This window comes from Tursiops truncatus, chromosome 3, assembly GCF_011762595.2.
Source record: "Tursiops truncatus isolate mTurTru1 chromosome 3, mTurTru1.mat.Y, whole genome shotgun sequence".
Lineage (NCBI taxonomy): Eukaryota > Metazoa > Chordata > Mammalia > Artiodactyla > Delphinidae > Tursiops > Tursiops truncatus.
Genome location: NC_047036.1, coordinates 144,754,034 through 144,771,201, shown reverse-complemented (window position 1 = coordinate 144,771,201; position 17,168 = coordinate 144,754,034). Strand labels below are relative to the sequence as shown.

Sequence of the window (17,168 nt, the reverse complement as noted above, 5' to 3'; positions counted from 1 at the left end):
TGCCCCATATCCTGCTTTCTGCCCCTTCCCCACTGGCCATTCCACAGAGAGAGAGAGAGAGAGAGAGAGAGAGAGAGAGATACCTCAAAACACCTGTTGCTGGGCCCATGACTGAAAAGACTGATGCTTAAGGCCATTCTCTTAACATGGAAATTGTTCTGTGGGCTCCAGTTATATTGCAGATTAAATATATATATATATATATATATATATATATATATATGTCTTTATTTGAGGCTCTTCATATTTACCTTAAGGCCACTTTTTGACTTTACACCATAAAATAACCCTGATCTCTCAAGCAGATGCCTTTATAGGTGATGAGCATTGAAAGTATGTTTTGGGAGATCCTAGCAGTAGAATGTAGCAGTTATGCACACAAGCTCTGGGTTCAGATTGCCCAGGTTAGTATTTGAGCCCCATCTTACTACTAAGTGACCTTGGGCAGGTTTCTTGACCTCTTTGTGTCACATTTTCCATATGTAAAAGGGCAAAAATAATAACACCTACTTAATGGATTTGTTGTTAGAATTAAATGAGTTAAACATATAATGAAGTTGTAATAATGTCTGGCCTATAGTAGGTACTCAAACATTTTAGATCTAATTTTTATTACTAGTGTGTGGGTTTTTAGAATTATCTTTACCCTTTAGTGTTATTTTATCCTGGTTAATTTTTATGAAATGCACATATGTGTATCATTTATGGCATTTTTTAAGTCTACAAAAGATAAAAATTCAACCCAAACTGGCTTACACATGGAAAAGAATTTATTGGCTCTTGTAAATCAAGTAATTCAAAGACATACCAGCCTCAGATATGACTTGATCCAGGGCTCAAATGATGTCTCCAGAATTTACTTTTTCTCTGTACATTTCTCAGCTATGTTGCCTTAATGTTGTCTCCATTCTTGGTGGCTTCCGTCTCATGCTTGAAAAATGACTGTCATCAGCTCTTGGAACTGCATGCTTCAACGCTGAAATCCAGTGAAAAAGAGTGAGCGTCTTTATCCTAGCATTTCCAAAAAACATTCTGGGGTCCACTCTGATGGGACTGTATCAGCCCGTGTGCTCATCTTTTTTTTTTTTTTTTTTAATTTCTTTATTTTTGGTTGCGTTGGGTCTTTGTTGCTGTGTGGTATGTGGGCTTCTCACTGCGGTGGCTTCTCTTGTTGCGGAGCACGGGCTCTAGACGCTCGGCCTTAAGTGGTTGTGGCACACAGGCTTACTTGCTCCGCGGCATGTGGGATCTTCCCGGACCAGGGCTCGAACCCGTGTACCCTGCATTGTCAGGCGGATTCTTAACCACTGCACCACCAGGGAAGCCCCCATGTGCTCATCTTTGATTGGATTATTGGTACCATCAGGATGCAGGACTTTGGCCAGGTCTGGGTCATTCATCCCATTCTTGAGTTAAAGGTAGAGTCAACGCCACGAGAAGCACATGGATTGAAGGTGGGGAAATTAGGATATAGCTACCAGAAGAAAGATAAAAAGATGACAGACCGCAAAATAATAGATGTTCATAGCATGAATGCTTTTAAATAAATTTGGAGGACTTTGAGTGTAACTATGGGGACTCTAGTACAAATCACAGTTCAGTTCAAACTCATTACGTTGGATGACTAATTATGTCTAGCATTATATAAAAGACCACACTAATGCAATTGAGATAAAGGATCTCCTAAATGAGCCAAGTAGACATATGTTAACATACGCAATGCTGGGGTATGAAAAATTTTCACATTTTGGTTTCTAAGAATGGAGAAGAGCTCTTTGACTCCTCTTTTTCATGATAGCCACTTTCCTCCACCTGCAAAAAGGGGCCACTTTGGGTGGAGTCACTACGTGATTTAAAAATTCATCTCTTCTCCTTTGGGGTGGTATATTGGCCTGGTACTGCTACACTGGATGAAAGTCCAGACATCTCTCTTTGGATGCTTCTTTACCACTAGATCCTAAGAATTCCCAGTTCAGGCTTAGGCACTGAAAACTTTGCAGAGATAAGCACTCAAATTTGTCGGGCTTTGTTGAGACAGAATAATAGCCTTTCTACTTGCTTCTAGTCCATTTAAACCTGCCTCACATGGCTACAGGAGCTCTATGGATTTGAGCCCAGGGTGCTTGAATTCTGCTTTGGTGTTTGGGGGTCAAAGCCCCTGTATTTTGCCTCCTTTGTTTAGTATCTCCCTTGGAAACATTATAAAAGAAGTAGTGGTGTACCTAAGGCAAGAATTCAAGTAGTGCTAGGGCCCCTGACTAAAATGCCATCATAATATCTTTACACCACCACTTAATTGCACCTAATTTTACATTGCAAACAAAACTTTTGATAACATTTAGATATAATATCATTGTCTCTAAACTCCAGAATTAAAGTTCCAAAGAATGAATAAAAGGGAAATCAAAGGCTCATTATATTGCTCACTCGCTTGAAGAATATAGATCAGTAGTCTGAGCTGGGCTGTCAAAACCCCATGTTAAGAACAAAGGAATCTGGCTCAGAGAACCAAACTTGAGTAAAACATCTTAATGGAACCAACTGTTTACTAATATTATTTCCATGGGAGGAATCTGGCCCTAACTCAAATTTTTTTTTTTAAAATACAAACTAATCTACTAAGGGGATTTGTTTTCTTAACCCAAAGCCTGAAAATCATTTCTGTGAATTACACCACTGTATACAGGGTGACTGTTGTGCATTCCCCCTTGTTAGGAGAAAGAATGGAAAATATCAAATCTTGTCAAATGAAGCAAAGGAAAAAAATTAGTCTTTCATTTGTAGGAGAGAAAATAACACTCTAGAGATTCAAGTGCCTGCTTTGTATTACTACGCAGTCTCTAATTGAGCCCTCCTTCAAAAATCCAACTTCACAACTTATGTCTTAGAAGTTCCCCCTAATTTAAAGTACTCAGCAATTTAGCATCTGAGAATGTCCCCTTCTGAGCTGGAAGGACTAATGATCAAAAGGAAACATGTGAGATATAGAGATATTTAACTTCTCTCATGCGAGATCAGTGATTTAGAAGGGATTGATATGCCGGTTTTTCCTTATTTTAATGACCTTTCCCACATGTGGCCTCCTCGATTCCTATAATAACACTTTGTTTATACAGATAATTTTCTCTCCAGCAGGAGCTCTTACATGCTTTAATAACCTTTTCTCATAAATCAACTCAGTACACTGTGAAGTTTGATGAGGTATAGGGGCTAGGAAGGGTTCTCTCAAGCCTGCCAACTGGGTCTCTGATTGCTCCACTGCCCCCTCCTGCATCTCCAAGTGGGCTGATATTGGTGTAGGGGACCTGGGGGCAGGGCTTGATTGGGCTGGAAGGTCACCCCATAGTAGCCCAGGAGTGAGTGCAAACTCTGTGAGAAACAAGAGTGTTTGAGAAGGTCCCATGCGAAGAAACCAAAATCTGAATTTTTATCCAGATGGAGTAAGGCTTGGGTCAGAGATTCTTGGGTTGGGCTTTGGTTATCTCTTAGGAATCCCGTACATTTTATTGACCCAAGCCTCCATTTAGAAATGAAAAAATATCTCCACTGGATGATTCAGTTGAAGTAGATGGTATCCATTTGGTAGCATGAGACAGAAACAGCTCAAATTGGCATAGATACAAAAGAAAAAATAATGGATGATGTTATTGAGATTACCCAAAGAAGGGCTTCAGGAACAGTCTGATCCAGGTTATCAAATGATGTTAAGCAGCTCTTTCTTTTTCTAATCTCTTGGCTTTGGTTCCCACTAGACATTCTCAGCCAAGGTTTTTACACATAGTGAGAAAAATGGCATTTAGTAACCTCCTAATCTTATCTTAATAACTTAGGATCCAAAGGAAGAGAGAGAACTCCTTTCTCTTGGTATGTCTGTATCAAACTTCAAGGAGTATACTGACACTGGGATTGACAATCCCAACAGAAACACATGGAATGTGTATGTGGATGGATTTTCCTAAGGTGTCAGAGAAGGGAAATGCAAAAATCTGCTGGATTGACCTATCTCTGTCAGCTCTACACTTCTCTTTCCTGTAACCTGCCCGCCCGCCCCATACATATACACACATGCATGTATGCACACACAAACACACACACAGAATGTTGTTACAGGCTTGGCTAAAATATTCTGGAAGGATACTTCATATAGTAAAAATAAAAATACATAAATATGGCATAACCAACAAATTACAGTTCGTGAAGGTTTCATTGTAATACAACAAACAATTCCCAAATGCCACCACTTACCATGTCTTTTTTATTTCACAACACTATTATTTTTTTCTAACATCTTTATTGGAGTATAATTGCTTTACATTGTTGTGTTAGTTGCTGCTGTATAACAAAGTGAATCAGCTATACGTATACATATATCCCCATATCCCCTCCCTCTTGCGTCTCCCTCCCACCCTCCCTATCCCACCCCTCTAGGTGGTCACACAGCACTGACCTGATCTCCCTGTGCTATGCAACTGCTTCCGACTAGCTGTCTATTTTACATTTGGTAGTGTATGTATGTCGGTGACACTCACTTCTTCCCAGCTTATCCTTCCCTATCCCTGTGTCCTCAAGTCCATTCTCTATGTCTGTGTCTTTATTCCTGTCCTGCCCCTAGGTTCTTCAGAACCATTTTTATTTTTTAGATTCCATATATATGTGTTAGCATATGGTATTTGTTTTTCTCTTTCTGACTTACTTCACTCTGTAGGACAGACTCTGGGTCCATCCACCTCACTACAAATAAACCACTTTCGTTTCTTTTTATGGCTGAGTAATATTCCATTGTGTATATGTGCCACATCTTCTTTATCTATTCTGTCAATGAACACTTAGGTTGCTTCCATGTCCTGGCTATTGTAAATAGTGCTGGCAGGCAGATTCTGAACCACTGCACCACCAGGGAAGTCCCCAGAGATTATTTCTTAAGGGAGGCCCTCCTCAACCCCCATCAGTCTCTTCCCTGCTGACCTAGACTCCCACAGCCTTACGTAACTGCTCCTTCATAGCACCATACGTGGTTTTAATTTCACACATATTTGTAAGTTCCCTTTCTATAACCCTCTGTTCTATTGAACCTTTCCCTCCTGCCTCATCATTTTATCTCTAGTGCCTACCAGTGCTTGGCATATCTTAGGGGCTCAGTAAGTGTCTGTTGAATAAATAATTGGAGACAGAGGACAAGGCTTAGGAGGGAAGATCAAGGCTTTGTTTTCTACATGTTGAGTAGAAGATGCCCTTAAGACATCCGAGTGGGGTTGTGTTTTGAGCAGTTGGTGTGAGGTTGGGATGCCTTTGGAGATGATCATGGCCAATATTTTAAACCATGGGAGTGAATAAATTTGTGAGGGAGGATGTGTTAAATTAGAAGGGAAGAGGGCCCACGACTAAGGAGCAGCCTCAACATGTGAGGGGAGGAGGTGAAACCAGCAAAAGAGACTGAAAAGCAGGGGTAGAGAGAAAAACTGGGAGAGTGTGCAGTCGACGAACCCAGGGAGGAGAGAGATCAAGGAAGAGGGGAGGCTCAACCATGCCATGTGCTGCTAGCGAAACAAGATTGAGGACAGGCCAGTGCCTCGTAGATTGAGCAGCTTCGAGGTAATTGGTGACTTTAATCAGCGCGGTTTGGGGAGAGCGGCAGAGGGGGAGGCCAGGCCGGAGTAGGCTGAGAAGTAAAAAGTTAGTACCTCTGAGAAGAGCATCCTGGGCAAGCTTTGTGGTTTTTAGACAGGACCTTGTTTGCTTAGAATAAATAAATTAACAGTTATCTCTGGGACATGGGATTTTGATTTTCTTCATTTTACTCCTGTTGCTCTACCTTCAGAATATTTTTAGAATGTGACCACTTCTCACCACCTCCCCTACTATCTCTCCGTCCTGAGCCACCGTCAGCTCTGACATCGGTGACTGGAGAGCCTTCTAACTGACCTGCCTGTGTCTACCGTGGCCCCCACAGTCTGTTTTTCATACAGCAGTCACCGTGATCATGGGGAGTGTGATCAGTCACGCCACTCCTCTCCTTAAAACCCTTCACTGGCTCCTATCGTGAAGAGCTAACAAAGACCGCAGAGCGTCCCACAAGGCCATTCAGGGTCTGACCACTGTGTCCTATCTGCTTACTGCTCTCCATCCACTGTGTATCTGACTTCCATTACTCTCTTCTCCGTTCTGTGCTGCAACCACAGTGGCCTCCTTCCTGTTCTTCTAACACACCAGACAAGCTCCTGCCCCAGGGTCTTTGCACTGGCCCTTTCCTCTCCTGTGCACTCTTCCACTAGATACCAACTTGGCTAACTCAAATCTCTGCTCAGATGTCATCTTCTCATTGAAGCTTATCTGGGCTTCTCTATTTAAAATTTTAACCTATGGGAATGAGGTTGGGGGGAAATGGGTGAAGGTGGTCAGAGGATACAAACTTCCAGTTACAAGACAAATACATTCTGGAATGTAACGTACAGCATGGCAACTATGGTTAACAATACTGTATTGTATCTCTTTTCTTTTTAAATTTTATTTATTTATTTGTTTATTTTTGGCTGTGTTGGGTCTTCGTTGCTGCACATGGGCTTTCTCTAGTTGCGGTGAGCGGGGGCTCCTCTTTGTTGCGGTGCGCAGGCTTCTCATTGTGGTGGCTTCTCCTGTTGCAGAGCACCGGCTCTAGGCACCCGGGCTTCAGTAGTTGCGGCACGTGGGCTCAGTAGTTGTGGCGTACGGGCTTAGTTGTTCCATGGCATGTTGGATCTTCCCAGACCAGGACTCGAACCCGTGTCCCCTGCATTGGCAGGTGGATTCTTAACCACTGCGCCCCCAGGGAAGCCCTACCTCTCATGATTAACTCAATGTATTTACTCGATTTTGGATATAATTAGTGCAGTTGCTATTATCATTGATGAACTGGGGGGAGATGGGGTGGTTGTCGAAGTAGCCTGAACCGATTAGAGAGGGAAAGTCCCTGAGGAACAGGGAAGGAGGTGTCTAGCCATTGGAGGTCCATGGCCCATTAAGTAGCCTGAGATTCTGGGCTCTGTCCAAATAGGTGCCAAGATCATTTGTGATCTAGGCATGTTCTCTTCTTGGGCATGTGAACCAGAATTCCCTGAAAGATCCCCAGGTGGTACTCAGCGGGTCAGGATGTGGATTGAGGTGAGCTACACAGAGGGAACCCAGTAAGGTCCACCCTCCCGCAGCCAGAGCCACCCACTGTCTTCTTCCAGTGCTGAGCCAAGCCACCTGGGTTTCCTCAGGCCACTGCCAACAGGTCTTCCTTGAGTATCTGGTGTCTAAACTGCAGGGTCCCCCACCAAACCCCAGTATTGGGAGCCTGCACCACAGACCCCACCACGGAGAAGGACACTCGTGCTGATTCCATTTCTAAAACATTTATTTTCAGGAAATGTTTGTGCTCGCATGCAAGGAAACTTTGTGGGGTATCTGTGGCTGCCAAAGTGACATCTGGCAGGATTAACTGGATCACCAGAGCCAAACAATGAGGACTGGGAAGGCAGCAATAACTGTGGGGCCTGGGCCCATGTGGGGGCAAGATTTTGAGAATGACCACTTAGGTGACAAAATGGGATTCCCACAAACCACAGCTCTGGTTAGTTTCTGGTCTGGAGCCAGATCCTCTCTCTGATGCAGATGTGGGAGGACGGAGCGGCAAGAGCTGCCCAGCTGCTCATCTGGGAACTCATCCTCCCAGGGACTCTGTCCCTCGTTCTCCTCCCGTACCAGGAGGCGGCAGTCAGCGGGCAGCACCTCTCACAGCACCCGCACGTACACCTGCTCGGACCACCTGCTCAGAGCTACTCTTTTGCCCAGCCCAGCATACCTGTTCCACCTGTCTGAAGACCCACCGCACGTTTCCTCAAAGCACACCCCAGAGCTCTTCCTCACTCCAGCCACGCCCCAACAACTCCTCTATCAGTACCAGGTATATGGACATGTCCTCCAGGCCCTGTGGGAACCTGTGTGGCCGCCAGCCAGCCAGCTGTTGGGCCTCAGACCTGTTCCCTAGTCCTGAGTCAGAACCGAAGCCCTATGTGTCCAGGGTCCACTGAACCGCAGCCCTGGTCAGATGTGGAAAATGGAGACTTGGAGAGAGTAGGTGATTCACTCCTGCTCTTCATCCTTCAGAGGAAGGCCCCCAAAGCGCCTCGACTATTCACCAAAAGTCATCGAATTGTACTGTTAAGATCTATGCCTTTCACTGAATGCAATTTTTGCCTCCATTTATAAAGAGAAGAAAAGCTTTTTAAGAACTGGGTTGACCCCCCTGCATGCACAGGCCCAACTGCAGGCAGAGAAGATGGTCAGCCCAGCCCAGACCTTGCTAAGAGTCTGCTCCGAGGCCGTGGGTCTGCTGGCACTGGATGGGCGCAGATGCTGGGCAGATGAGCTCTGTGTGGTGTTTTAGACAAATATGATGACCTAGAGTAGGGCCAAACAGACAGGAGAGCCCAGGTAGCAGACCCTGGGAGAGGGGAGACACCAGTTGGACCAGCACACCTGAGGCTATGGTCAAGGCCATGAGGACCACAGTGTGGTGGGCACGGTGGCTGTGAAAGCCCTATTGCTGCCCAGCCAGCCCGAGACAAGCCACGGGGAAGCACTCACTGGCCAGCCCCGTCATAATCTCCACCAATCCCGATGAACTTGCATCCAACGACTGCCCTGATGTGGTCGAAGTGATCTGAAAAATGGAAAGTCAGCAGTGTGGGGCTTCCAGGGCAGGGGTGGGGGTGATGACTGGCCTCTGTTGATTCCCCTTTTTTCAGCCTGTAGGTCAAACAGGCCAGTTCCTTCATGGCCTGGCACTGAGATACCAACTAGAGGGCCCTGAGGTTTGATCTGAAGTGATCCCAGCTGGCTCTAGACTGGACTTCAGATTTGGAGTGGACCCCAGAGCACCCTGTTTGGGCCATTTCCCACCCAAGATTCACCCTGCCTCCCAGTCTCCTTGAGAACCTGTGGGGGCTCCTTTCCTTGGGTGTGGAGGATGAGAGAGGAACAAGAGTACAACTGAAGAAGACCCCAGAGACCTAAGGAGCTGTCCAGTCCCTTGGCCAGAGGTAGGGGCAGTGTGCTTTAGGAGCCCCTGTAGAGGCACAGATGGGCAGCACCCGGGCTCTGTGTCTGACAGCCTCCCTGATACCCATCAGTATCACAGTTTTGATTCCGTGGCTCCAGTTCCACATGGCACCAAGGTGCTGTGTACCGTCCATTATTGGGTTTTGGGGAGCTGTACCTATTGCCAATAGGTGGGTCAAACCCCTGGGGCTCTTCTGAAGTCCTCCCCAAATTTGGACCCAGCTTCAGCTCCAAATCAGAGTTTTCAGGGAGCCCAGGATGAGGCTCACCTGCCACAGTAGACACGTTGGCTAACGGGTTGCACTGCAGCACCCGCACGGACAAGGACACCATCACGATGCCACCGTTCTTCTGCAGGGGCAGACTGGTGGACAGTCAGCTTGGCCACCAGCACAGCCACCTGCCTGTTCACTCTCTCGGCCCCTGTGAGGAAGGTGTTCAGCCCTGGCTTTGAGGTCAGAGTCGTCTCCTCTCTGGGTTCGTGTGAATGGAGGAGCCGCAGCCCTGGTCTGGGTGGTGTCTTGGCCCTGGGTTTCCGGGTTTGGAGGAGTGTCTTACCGCCTAGACCCCCACCTAGGGTGCAAGAGTTCAGGGGCTGTGGATCGTGGTTTTGGGGGCAGAAGATATTTAACCTGGGGTTTGAGGAAATTGAGGGAGAAGAGGCTCAGGTTCAAGGGCTCCTGGTTTGAACCTCTTGCTTTAGGTTTGAGGGCCAGGGCAGTCTCACCAGAAGCTGCAGGATATCATCAGGAACATTCCAAGTGTTCTTGCACACACCCCGGGCAGCTGAGTGGGAGAAGATGACAGGTGCCTGTGACACTTCTAGGGCTCGCCGTGCCACAGCATCCGAGACATGGGATAAGTCCACTATCATGCCCAGGCGGTTCATTTCTGCCACCACCTTCTGCAGGGACAGGATGGGGAGAGGGCATCAGGGCTGCATTTATCTTGTGTGCATTTATCTGTAGGGAACAGGCGGGGCTGTACATTCATGTGGGGCAGGGTATGGAACCCGGGTCCTTACCTCGCCAAAGCCGGTCAGCCGACTGACATTGCTGTAGAAGGGGTGGATACCCTTTGCTGAGCTCTGTGCCCTGCAGGATGGCCAGGAGGCAGTCTGACTGGTAGCCATCACTTGGCTACAAGAGCCTAGAAAGAGGTTCTGTCAAGCCATCTACACCTGCAACTGGTGCAAGAGGAGGGACCCAAACTGGGCTGTGCCTGGCAGTAGGAGGGCCCTTCTGGGGATTCAGTCTTGTTCTGCAAACCTCAATTCCCCCCCCGCATCCCAGGTTCAGGGCCGGATCCCAGGGGTAAACTTGCTTTGGGCCCCAGCGTGATCTTGGGCAGATCCCCGCCTCACTGGGCCCTTACCATCTGCACTGTGCTCACCAGGGCGTGTTGCAGGTGTGGGTGAGTGTCACGTAGCACACACCCAGCGCATGGAAGGTACGCAAGCTGGAGAGGCTACTGTCCAGTGAGTGGCCGCCCTCCACACCAATGAGGCAAGCCCACTTCCGGGTATTGTTGAGAGCTGGGGGCAGGTAGGTCAGATGACCATTTTTAGAGGCAGGCGTAGCTTACTGAAGTCCCTAACACCTACCACCACCAGTCTGTTTACCTTTTTTTTTTTTTGGCCGTGCCACACAGCTTGAGGGCTCTTAGTTCCCCCACCGGGGATCAAACCTGAGCCCCCTGTGGTGGAAGGGTGGAGTCTTAACCTCTGGACTACCAGGGAAGTGCCCCGTCTACCTTTAACTGAGGTCACAAGCTCCAGCTCAGAATAGGAGGCACACATGAGGCGGATGAGGTCAATTTGCTCCAGGGTGAGGTGCACAGCATCCCGTTCGTGGGTCTGGAATAGGGCGTAGGCTGACCAGAACTGAGGGAAGGCCAGGGCTTAGTCTGGGCTTTGGAACTCCTTGGGGCTCAGTTGGCACAGCACTCACTGTGCCTGGAAGTCACATGTAATGTGTTGCTTTCTCTGTGGTACTTGGATGCCCGTCAGGCTGGCTCACTGTGACTCCTGTAGGCCCCAGCATCCTTGGCATGGCACTTTCTAGGTCACTATGGTAACTTAGTTCCAATGTAACTAGCCTGTGGTCTCTGAGGCCCCCAAAGGGCCCCACATTCCCCAGCAGCCATGGTGGCACCTTGTGTGTCCCTTTGGTACCTGGGCACCCACGAGACCGTCTTTCAGCCTGTCCAAGCTGGTCTGGCCATGGCTGAAATTGTGCAGATTAACATCCTGTAGCCCATTGTGGTAAAACTGCCTCAGGACCAGGGGCATGTCCTTGTGGCTGGAGGGAGGTCAAGGCAAACGGGTGGGCTCCTTAGGTCTTGGGATCAGGCAGGACACATTGCCTGGCCTGGACCAGCCTGGGGGGCCCCCCCCACCTCACACTGTCACACAGACTATACTAGGAGCAGCTGAGGCCTGGGCTGAGGGGTTCCCACCGGGGAGGGGATGACAGAGAAGGGGAAGGGCATCTGTAGATGATGGAGAGGACATCCAGGGGTGGTGTGAGAGAGCCTCCCTACTAGCTCTGCATGCTCCGGACCTCCTCCCCTGCCCAGGGCCAGGCTAGGCCCCCACCGGCCCCCAGCAGCCCGCACATACTGCAGCCACCCGTCCACAAGTGGGAAGTCCCGCATCAGGGCCTGTGTGCGCTCCCGCGGACTTGGGGTGCTGGAGGTGCCTGGCGTGGTCTGCACGGGTTACCGGCCGCAGCAGCAGACCCAGCAGGAGCAGCAGACACAAAAGAGGCCGCTGGCTGAGTGCATGGGGACCTTCGAGGCCCCCGGGCCGCAAGCTGCGCAGGGCCAGGCAGGCGGGCAGAGGCGGGTCTGAGAGGGGCGGGCGATGGGGTTCTGCCCGTCGACACAGACCACCCAGCGACGCGGCCTCGCGAGGGGGCAGGGTGAAGGAGGGGATACAGCGTCACAGGACCCTGCGACCCGTGTGCGGAGAGCCGCGATCCGCGAAGCCCGGCAGCCACAGGGCGGCACTGCCCTCCTGCCCCCTGCTCAGAGGCAGCTCCCGCGGGCTAAGCTGGCCTCTGCTGAGAGCCCACTCGCCTCCCATCGCGGGTTCCCTCCGCCCCCGCCCCTCTTCCCACTCCCACTGCTCCGAGGGGGTGCCCTAGGTTGCTCTCCCCACCTCTAACCTTCCTGTCCAAGCTGGGGTGCTTCTCTCAGAGGGCCACCTTCAGCCTGAGGCCTCCCAGGAGCACACGTCGTCCCCATCTGTCTGCAGCCAGCCCTGTCCACCCCAAGGGCCGCGTGCGAGTTGTCTCTGTGGCCACAAGTACTCTGGGCTCCCGGTTTCCCCGTACTGGCCCATGGGGGCTGGTGTGGGGAAAGAGATAGTTTCTGGAAATTTCGTGGGGGGGGGGTAACCTTGTGAGCTCTGGATTCAGGAGGAGGCCCTCTGCCCCCGACCTTCTCTCTCCACCTACTTGACACCCCAACCTGCATGACCATTCTCTGGGGACTTGAACCAGCACCTGGGAACTATCAGGAACCTCCCCCACTTCTGTCAGCCAGCCTCAGGAAAGAGCACCCTCAGGAGTTGCTACACCTCCCCAGGGCCTGAATAGAGGGACTTTTGGGATGTGAACTGAACAACCTTCTGGGGAGAGTCAGCAACCCTTTTACTCAACAGAGCAGGAACCCAGTCAGTAGGCTATTTGAGTGGAAGGAAATGAAGTCGTTTCCATGGCAGCAGAGCCCCCACCGCAGCAAACTTCCTCCCAGAGCTGCTGGCTGACCTTCTGGCCAGGATCCCTCCTACCTGAGCATGGAAGGCCTGGCCTCGTGGAGAAGTATAGGTTCTGAGGAAAGACCTGGCACCTGGGTTCTGCTGCTACGCTTGCCTTATCTCGTGGCCCTTGTGGCTCTAGCTTTCCCAGAAACCTCAAGGGTTAAGTGCCTGTGCTTGCTCAGAGGCCGCACGCCATTCCCCATTTCCAGCCTCAGGCCCTCCACCAGCTGCCTCCTCTAGGGACCCCCTCCCCCCAACACACACACACACACACACACACACACACACACACACACACACAGACACTGGGGATGTGCCTTCTCACAGAAGATGAGAAGCAACCACTGAGATGCTTTAGGGACTGTGCCCAAACTCCTTCATCCCCAGCCTCTCAAGTTTTTGCTCTGATCCCCCCGGGTGGCAGGAGTGCCTAGCACAGGGGTAGTGACCTAAGTCTGAGCACTGGCAACCCTAGAAATATGTTACAGAAAAAACATTTTATTGAGCAGTAAGGGACCGCACTGGGGACAGAAAGGGCTGGCAATAAAGGAGCATGTGAACCTCGGGGCAGGGTGCATGCTGCTTGACTCTCCATCCTGTTCTTGCTTCAGGGAGCGGGTCTTCCTGGGTCTCTCTATCCTGCCTCCTGAGACGCCATGCAGGAGGCTCTTTGGGAAGCCACAGATTTCTGCTTACAGTTTCAGAAAGCCCAGCTCCCCGCTGGTTTGTGGTGGTGGCCGCTGACAATGGCTCAGGGCAGGAGCCCATGTGGTAGACTGCCAAGGCTTCTCTGCACCCTGTCTCTGCTCCTGCATCCTCCTCGGCTCGCAGAGTGCAGACTTGACTTTCTTCAGCTCACAAAGGGGCCCCTGAGGATTGAGCAGAGGAACGTCAGGTTTTCTTCCAGGCCAGCTTCAGCCCTGGGATGTTCAGGGCAGACTCATTTCAAACCTCAGTTTCTGAGACTTCTTGCTTATGGCCATTTAGTGTGGAAGGAGGCTCCTGGCTGAGGAAGGCTCAGAGAGAATGACGCAGGTTCTAATCTGTGGCAGTGGGCAGTAGCGGGGCGGGGTGGGGGGGTCACTGCAGGAAGAGGCATTCGCTGCCTTAGGCAGTTAAACCATTGCCCTCTCTTCAGAATGGCTCACCTGCAAGATTCTGTGGGGTCCGCCTCCTGGCACCATGCTACAATTGCCAGATTTTGGGTCTGGAGCAACTGAGATCTTCGTCCAGCTCTTCCGGAGAGTGCTTTCTCTTGGGAGCACGTCTGGGGACTGGCTTCTCTGCTTCCACCTTTGCTGGCGTGGCCAAAGGAACATCCCCGTAGACCCGGTAGCCACCAACCAGGCAGGATGTCTCCCCATGCCGGCCCAACTGCGTTTCTCCATACCCTCAGTTGAGGACATGGTAGTGACCAGGTGTAGGAGGAGAAACGGGAGCCACTGCTTCTGCAAAGAAAATCAGAACTGATCAGTCACTTCTGCTGTGCACAGTCTCCTGCCAGAATTTCCCTCTCTCATGTCTCTCCCAGTTTCTGGCTGAAGACCTTTAATCTACTTGACATCCAAAACACAGCCTTGGCCCATTACCTCTATGAGTCCCTAGAGAAGGGACACTGGCTGCAAAAGCAATCCCTAGAGCCTACGGCTGCAGCAGATGAGGAAGTCTCTTCACCGTTTCCAGGGAAAACAGTAGAACCCAAAAGTAATTGCAATCATGATCCTCTCCACCTCTCCCTTCCACAACAGAGAAAACATTTCTTGCAGTCTGTCACTTCTGAGGCTTGAATGGAAATGCCTTTCAAGGTTTGGAAAAGAATAATCTAATAGAAATTGGTTAAGAACCCCACCCACCTTGGCAACCCCTCTTGGGCCCCATTTATACTGCCTGTTTCAACCACACTGAACTCTAGCCCTCTGATACTTTTATCTAGATTAGAACAAGGCCAAGTCCTGAGGCAGAGTGATCAGGAGACTCAGAACCGGGTTCTGGGTACCAAGTCTAGGCTCACTTCCACCCAGCCTCCTGGGATACCATCTCCTCAGCCCTCCAGTCTCACTAGCACTTCATCACCCCCCTTGGTTCTTCCGGTCTTCCCATCAATATGGCAACACCCTCTCCCCTAGTACTCAGCAGCTCAGTATGGGATGTGTCTGAGGGGACCGATATAGATGTCTACATGACAGCACAGAGGTGCTGGGGCTTGAAGGTGCGGTTCAAGAGTGGCCCTTTTCCTCAAACTGCTCCATTTACCATTTGCCAGCAAAAATGCACTTGTCTTTTGCTAAGAGGCCAATCAGGAAAAGGTCTGAATGGAAGCATCCTGTAGCCCAAAGGGGAAGGCTACATTTATAAAGATCAGAACCTTCCTGCACACTTGTCCAGGGATGACCTTTCACTTGTCCTCAGCAGTGAGCACTGTGGGTCCCTGAAGGTGTCCCAGGTCACTGCTATTACTTACAGCTGGGAAAGTGCTTAGGTGTGTGTGGTGGGCAAGCCCCACAGGAACATGTGGCAGCCAGGTGAGGTTGTGAGTACAGCGTGCCTCCTGTACCGATGCCTTGTCTCAGTGTACCTGCTGCACTGCCCACCCAGGGAACAGAGGACAGGTTGGAGTAAATATAGAAGATCTGGTCAGACATTCTCTCTCAGACAACGAAAGAGATTGGTGTCTGGTGGAGAACTGGTAGGGAAGTTTCTCTGAGGGCAGCACGTTTGCATGATTACCCTGCCATGGAAACTGTGAGAAGGCCTGTGAGGTCATCACTACCCAGTGAGGTCATATAAGGAACCTGTGACTTGAGGGGCAGCCTTCAGGAGGAGGGGCAGTTTTGTGGAGGACAGCAGGGTGCAGGCAGAGGTACTCTGCCTGGCCCCTCACACCTGGGCCTCCCCACCCATGCCCTAGCCTAGTAGACACCCCATGTGGGGCGTGCCGGTGGGCTGGCACAGCCCCAGGGGCCACAGGAGGGCAAGAGAGACCCACATTCTGAGATTGGCTTGAGAGGCAAGATTAACGTAAGAGACAGCTAGGTTGTATGGCACTGACCCTAAGAGGCAGAGATTTGTGTGGACTGGGGAATCAGGGAAGGCTCCTTGGCAGTGGGCCTGAAGGACAAGTGAGATTTGGACCCATGGGGAAGAGAGGGAAGACATTCCAGTTTGGAAGAATAAAAGCAAAGACACTCTTCTCGACCTTGTCCTGCCCCAAATATAAATTCATAGCACCCTCAAATTTTTACACCTGAGGACTTAAAAAAACCAAGAGGTTAAGGGGCCTACCCAGTGTTACACAGGTAGTGGAGGGGTGTTCTGCTCAATGGTTAGGTTCAGGTTGGGGCTCTGGATTTACAACTGATAGGAATGTGAGGACAAGCTCGTGCCATTTCAAACATTTCCAAGTGATACTGAGAGAGATGTTAAAGGTGCAAAATGAGGGTGCTGAATGACCTCACAAAGTGGGAATGGTGAGCCCATTTTAACATGAAATTCAAAACAAATTCATGACAAAAGGACATAATACAAAATGACAACATAATCATTACACTCCCCTCTCCCCTAGAAGTAAAAATCAGTATACTCCTCTCTCTCTCCACCATGAAAGGATGAGATAAAGGCTCAGCAGCAGCCTCCGTGAAAAACATGGTCAACACTGAAGAGGTGTTACTAAGACGATTTGGTCCGACTCAGAGAAGGAAAGAGACAACTCTGCCCTTAGCCTGATCAGGCCCACAGGAAGGAATCGCATTTGGGGCAGCCTTTGGTAGTGTGGCAATGAGAGGGAACCTTCTTTAGGAGGGGACTCCCTGTTGCTGACCTTGAAAAGCAAAGATGGGACGTTCGTTTACTGGGGCTGTTGCAGAGGCGATGTGCCCAGGAGGTAGAGACCGCTTGCACTACTATTTTAGAGGTTGGGCCACCCTGGTTGAGAGCACCTTGTATTCCTAAACTGCTTGAATCAGCGGGTGCACGTTAGGACAGACGAAGTCAGGCCCCATTGGAGCAGACTGCCTTTGGGAGTTGTAGAAGGTAAACTGTGAAGGGGAATGCTCTGGAGGAGGTTTGTCATGGCAGGTGGGGCAGCACGAGACCATTCAGATTCTCCAAGGCTCCAGAGATTACTTGGCTGGGAGAATCCCTCTGATGTGGTGCAGGGACTCCTACCTTAACAGGACCTGGCTGGGCATCTGGGGGAGGCAGAATAAATGGTTTATTAACTTAAGAGAGCGAGAGACTCACCTGGGGGGTTCCACAAAACCACTTAAAAAGACTTGTACCTGGATTCTTGAGCCAACCCTCAGAAAACTTATCTAGATCTGGAGTA

General features: G+C 50.0%; 1 protein-coding gene and 1 pseudogene across 1 annotated transcript; both read right to left on the bottom strand.

The window, feature by feature from the left end:
* Window positions 1–1,740: 1,740 nt before the first annotated feature.
* Window positions 1,741–12,166, bottom strand: LOC101325830 (dipeptidase 2-like). Its single transcript, XM_033855077.1, is given in 13 exon segments — window positions 1,741–1,812; window positions 7,582–7,749; window positions 7,823–7,958; window positions 8,608–8,683; window positions 9,351–9,432; window positions 9,809–9,985; window positions 10,106–10,175; window positions 10,474–10,615; window positions 10,834–10,963; window positions 11,255–11,381; window positions 11,711–11,791; window positions 11,793–11,928; window positions 12,040–12,166. Coding segments are annotated over 13 exon segments (1,524 nt in total).
* Window positions 12,167–12,289: 123 nt separating this feature from the next.
* Window positions 12,290–15,486, bottom strand: LOC117311884 (DPEP2 neighbor protein-like; annotated as a pseudogene).
* Between the last annotated feature and the right edge of the window lie 1,682 nt (window positions 15,487–17,168).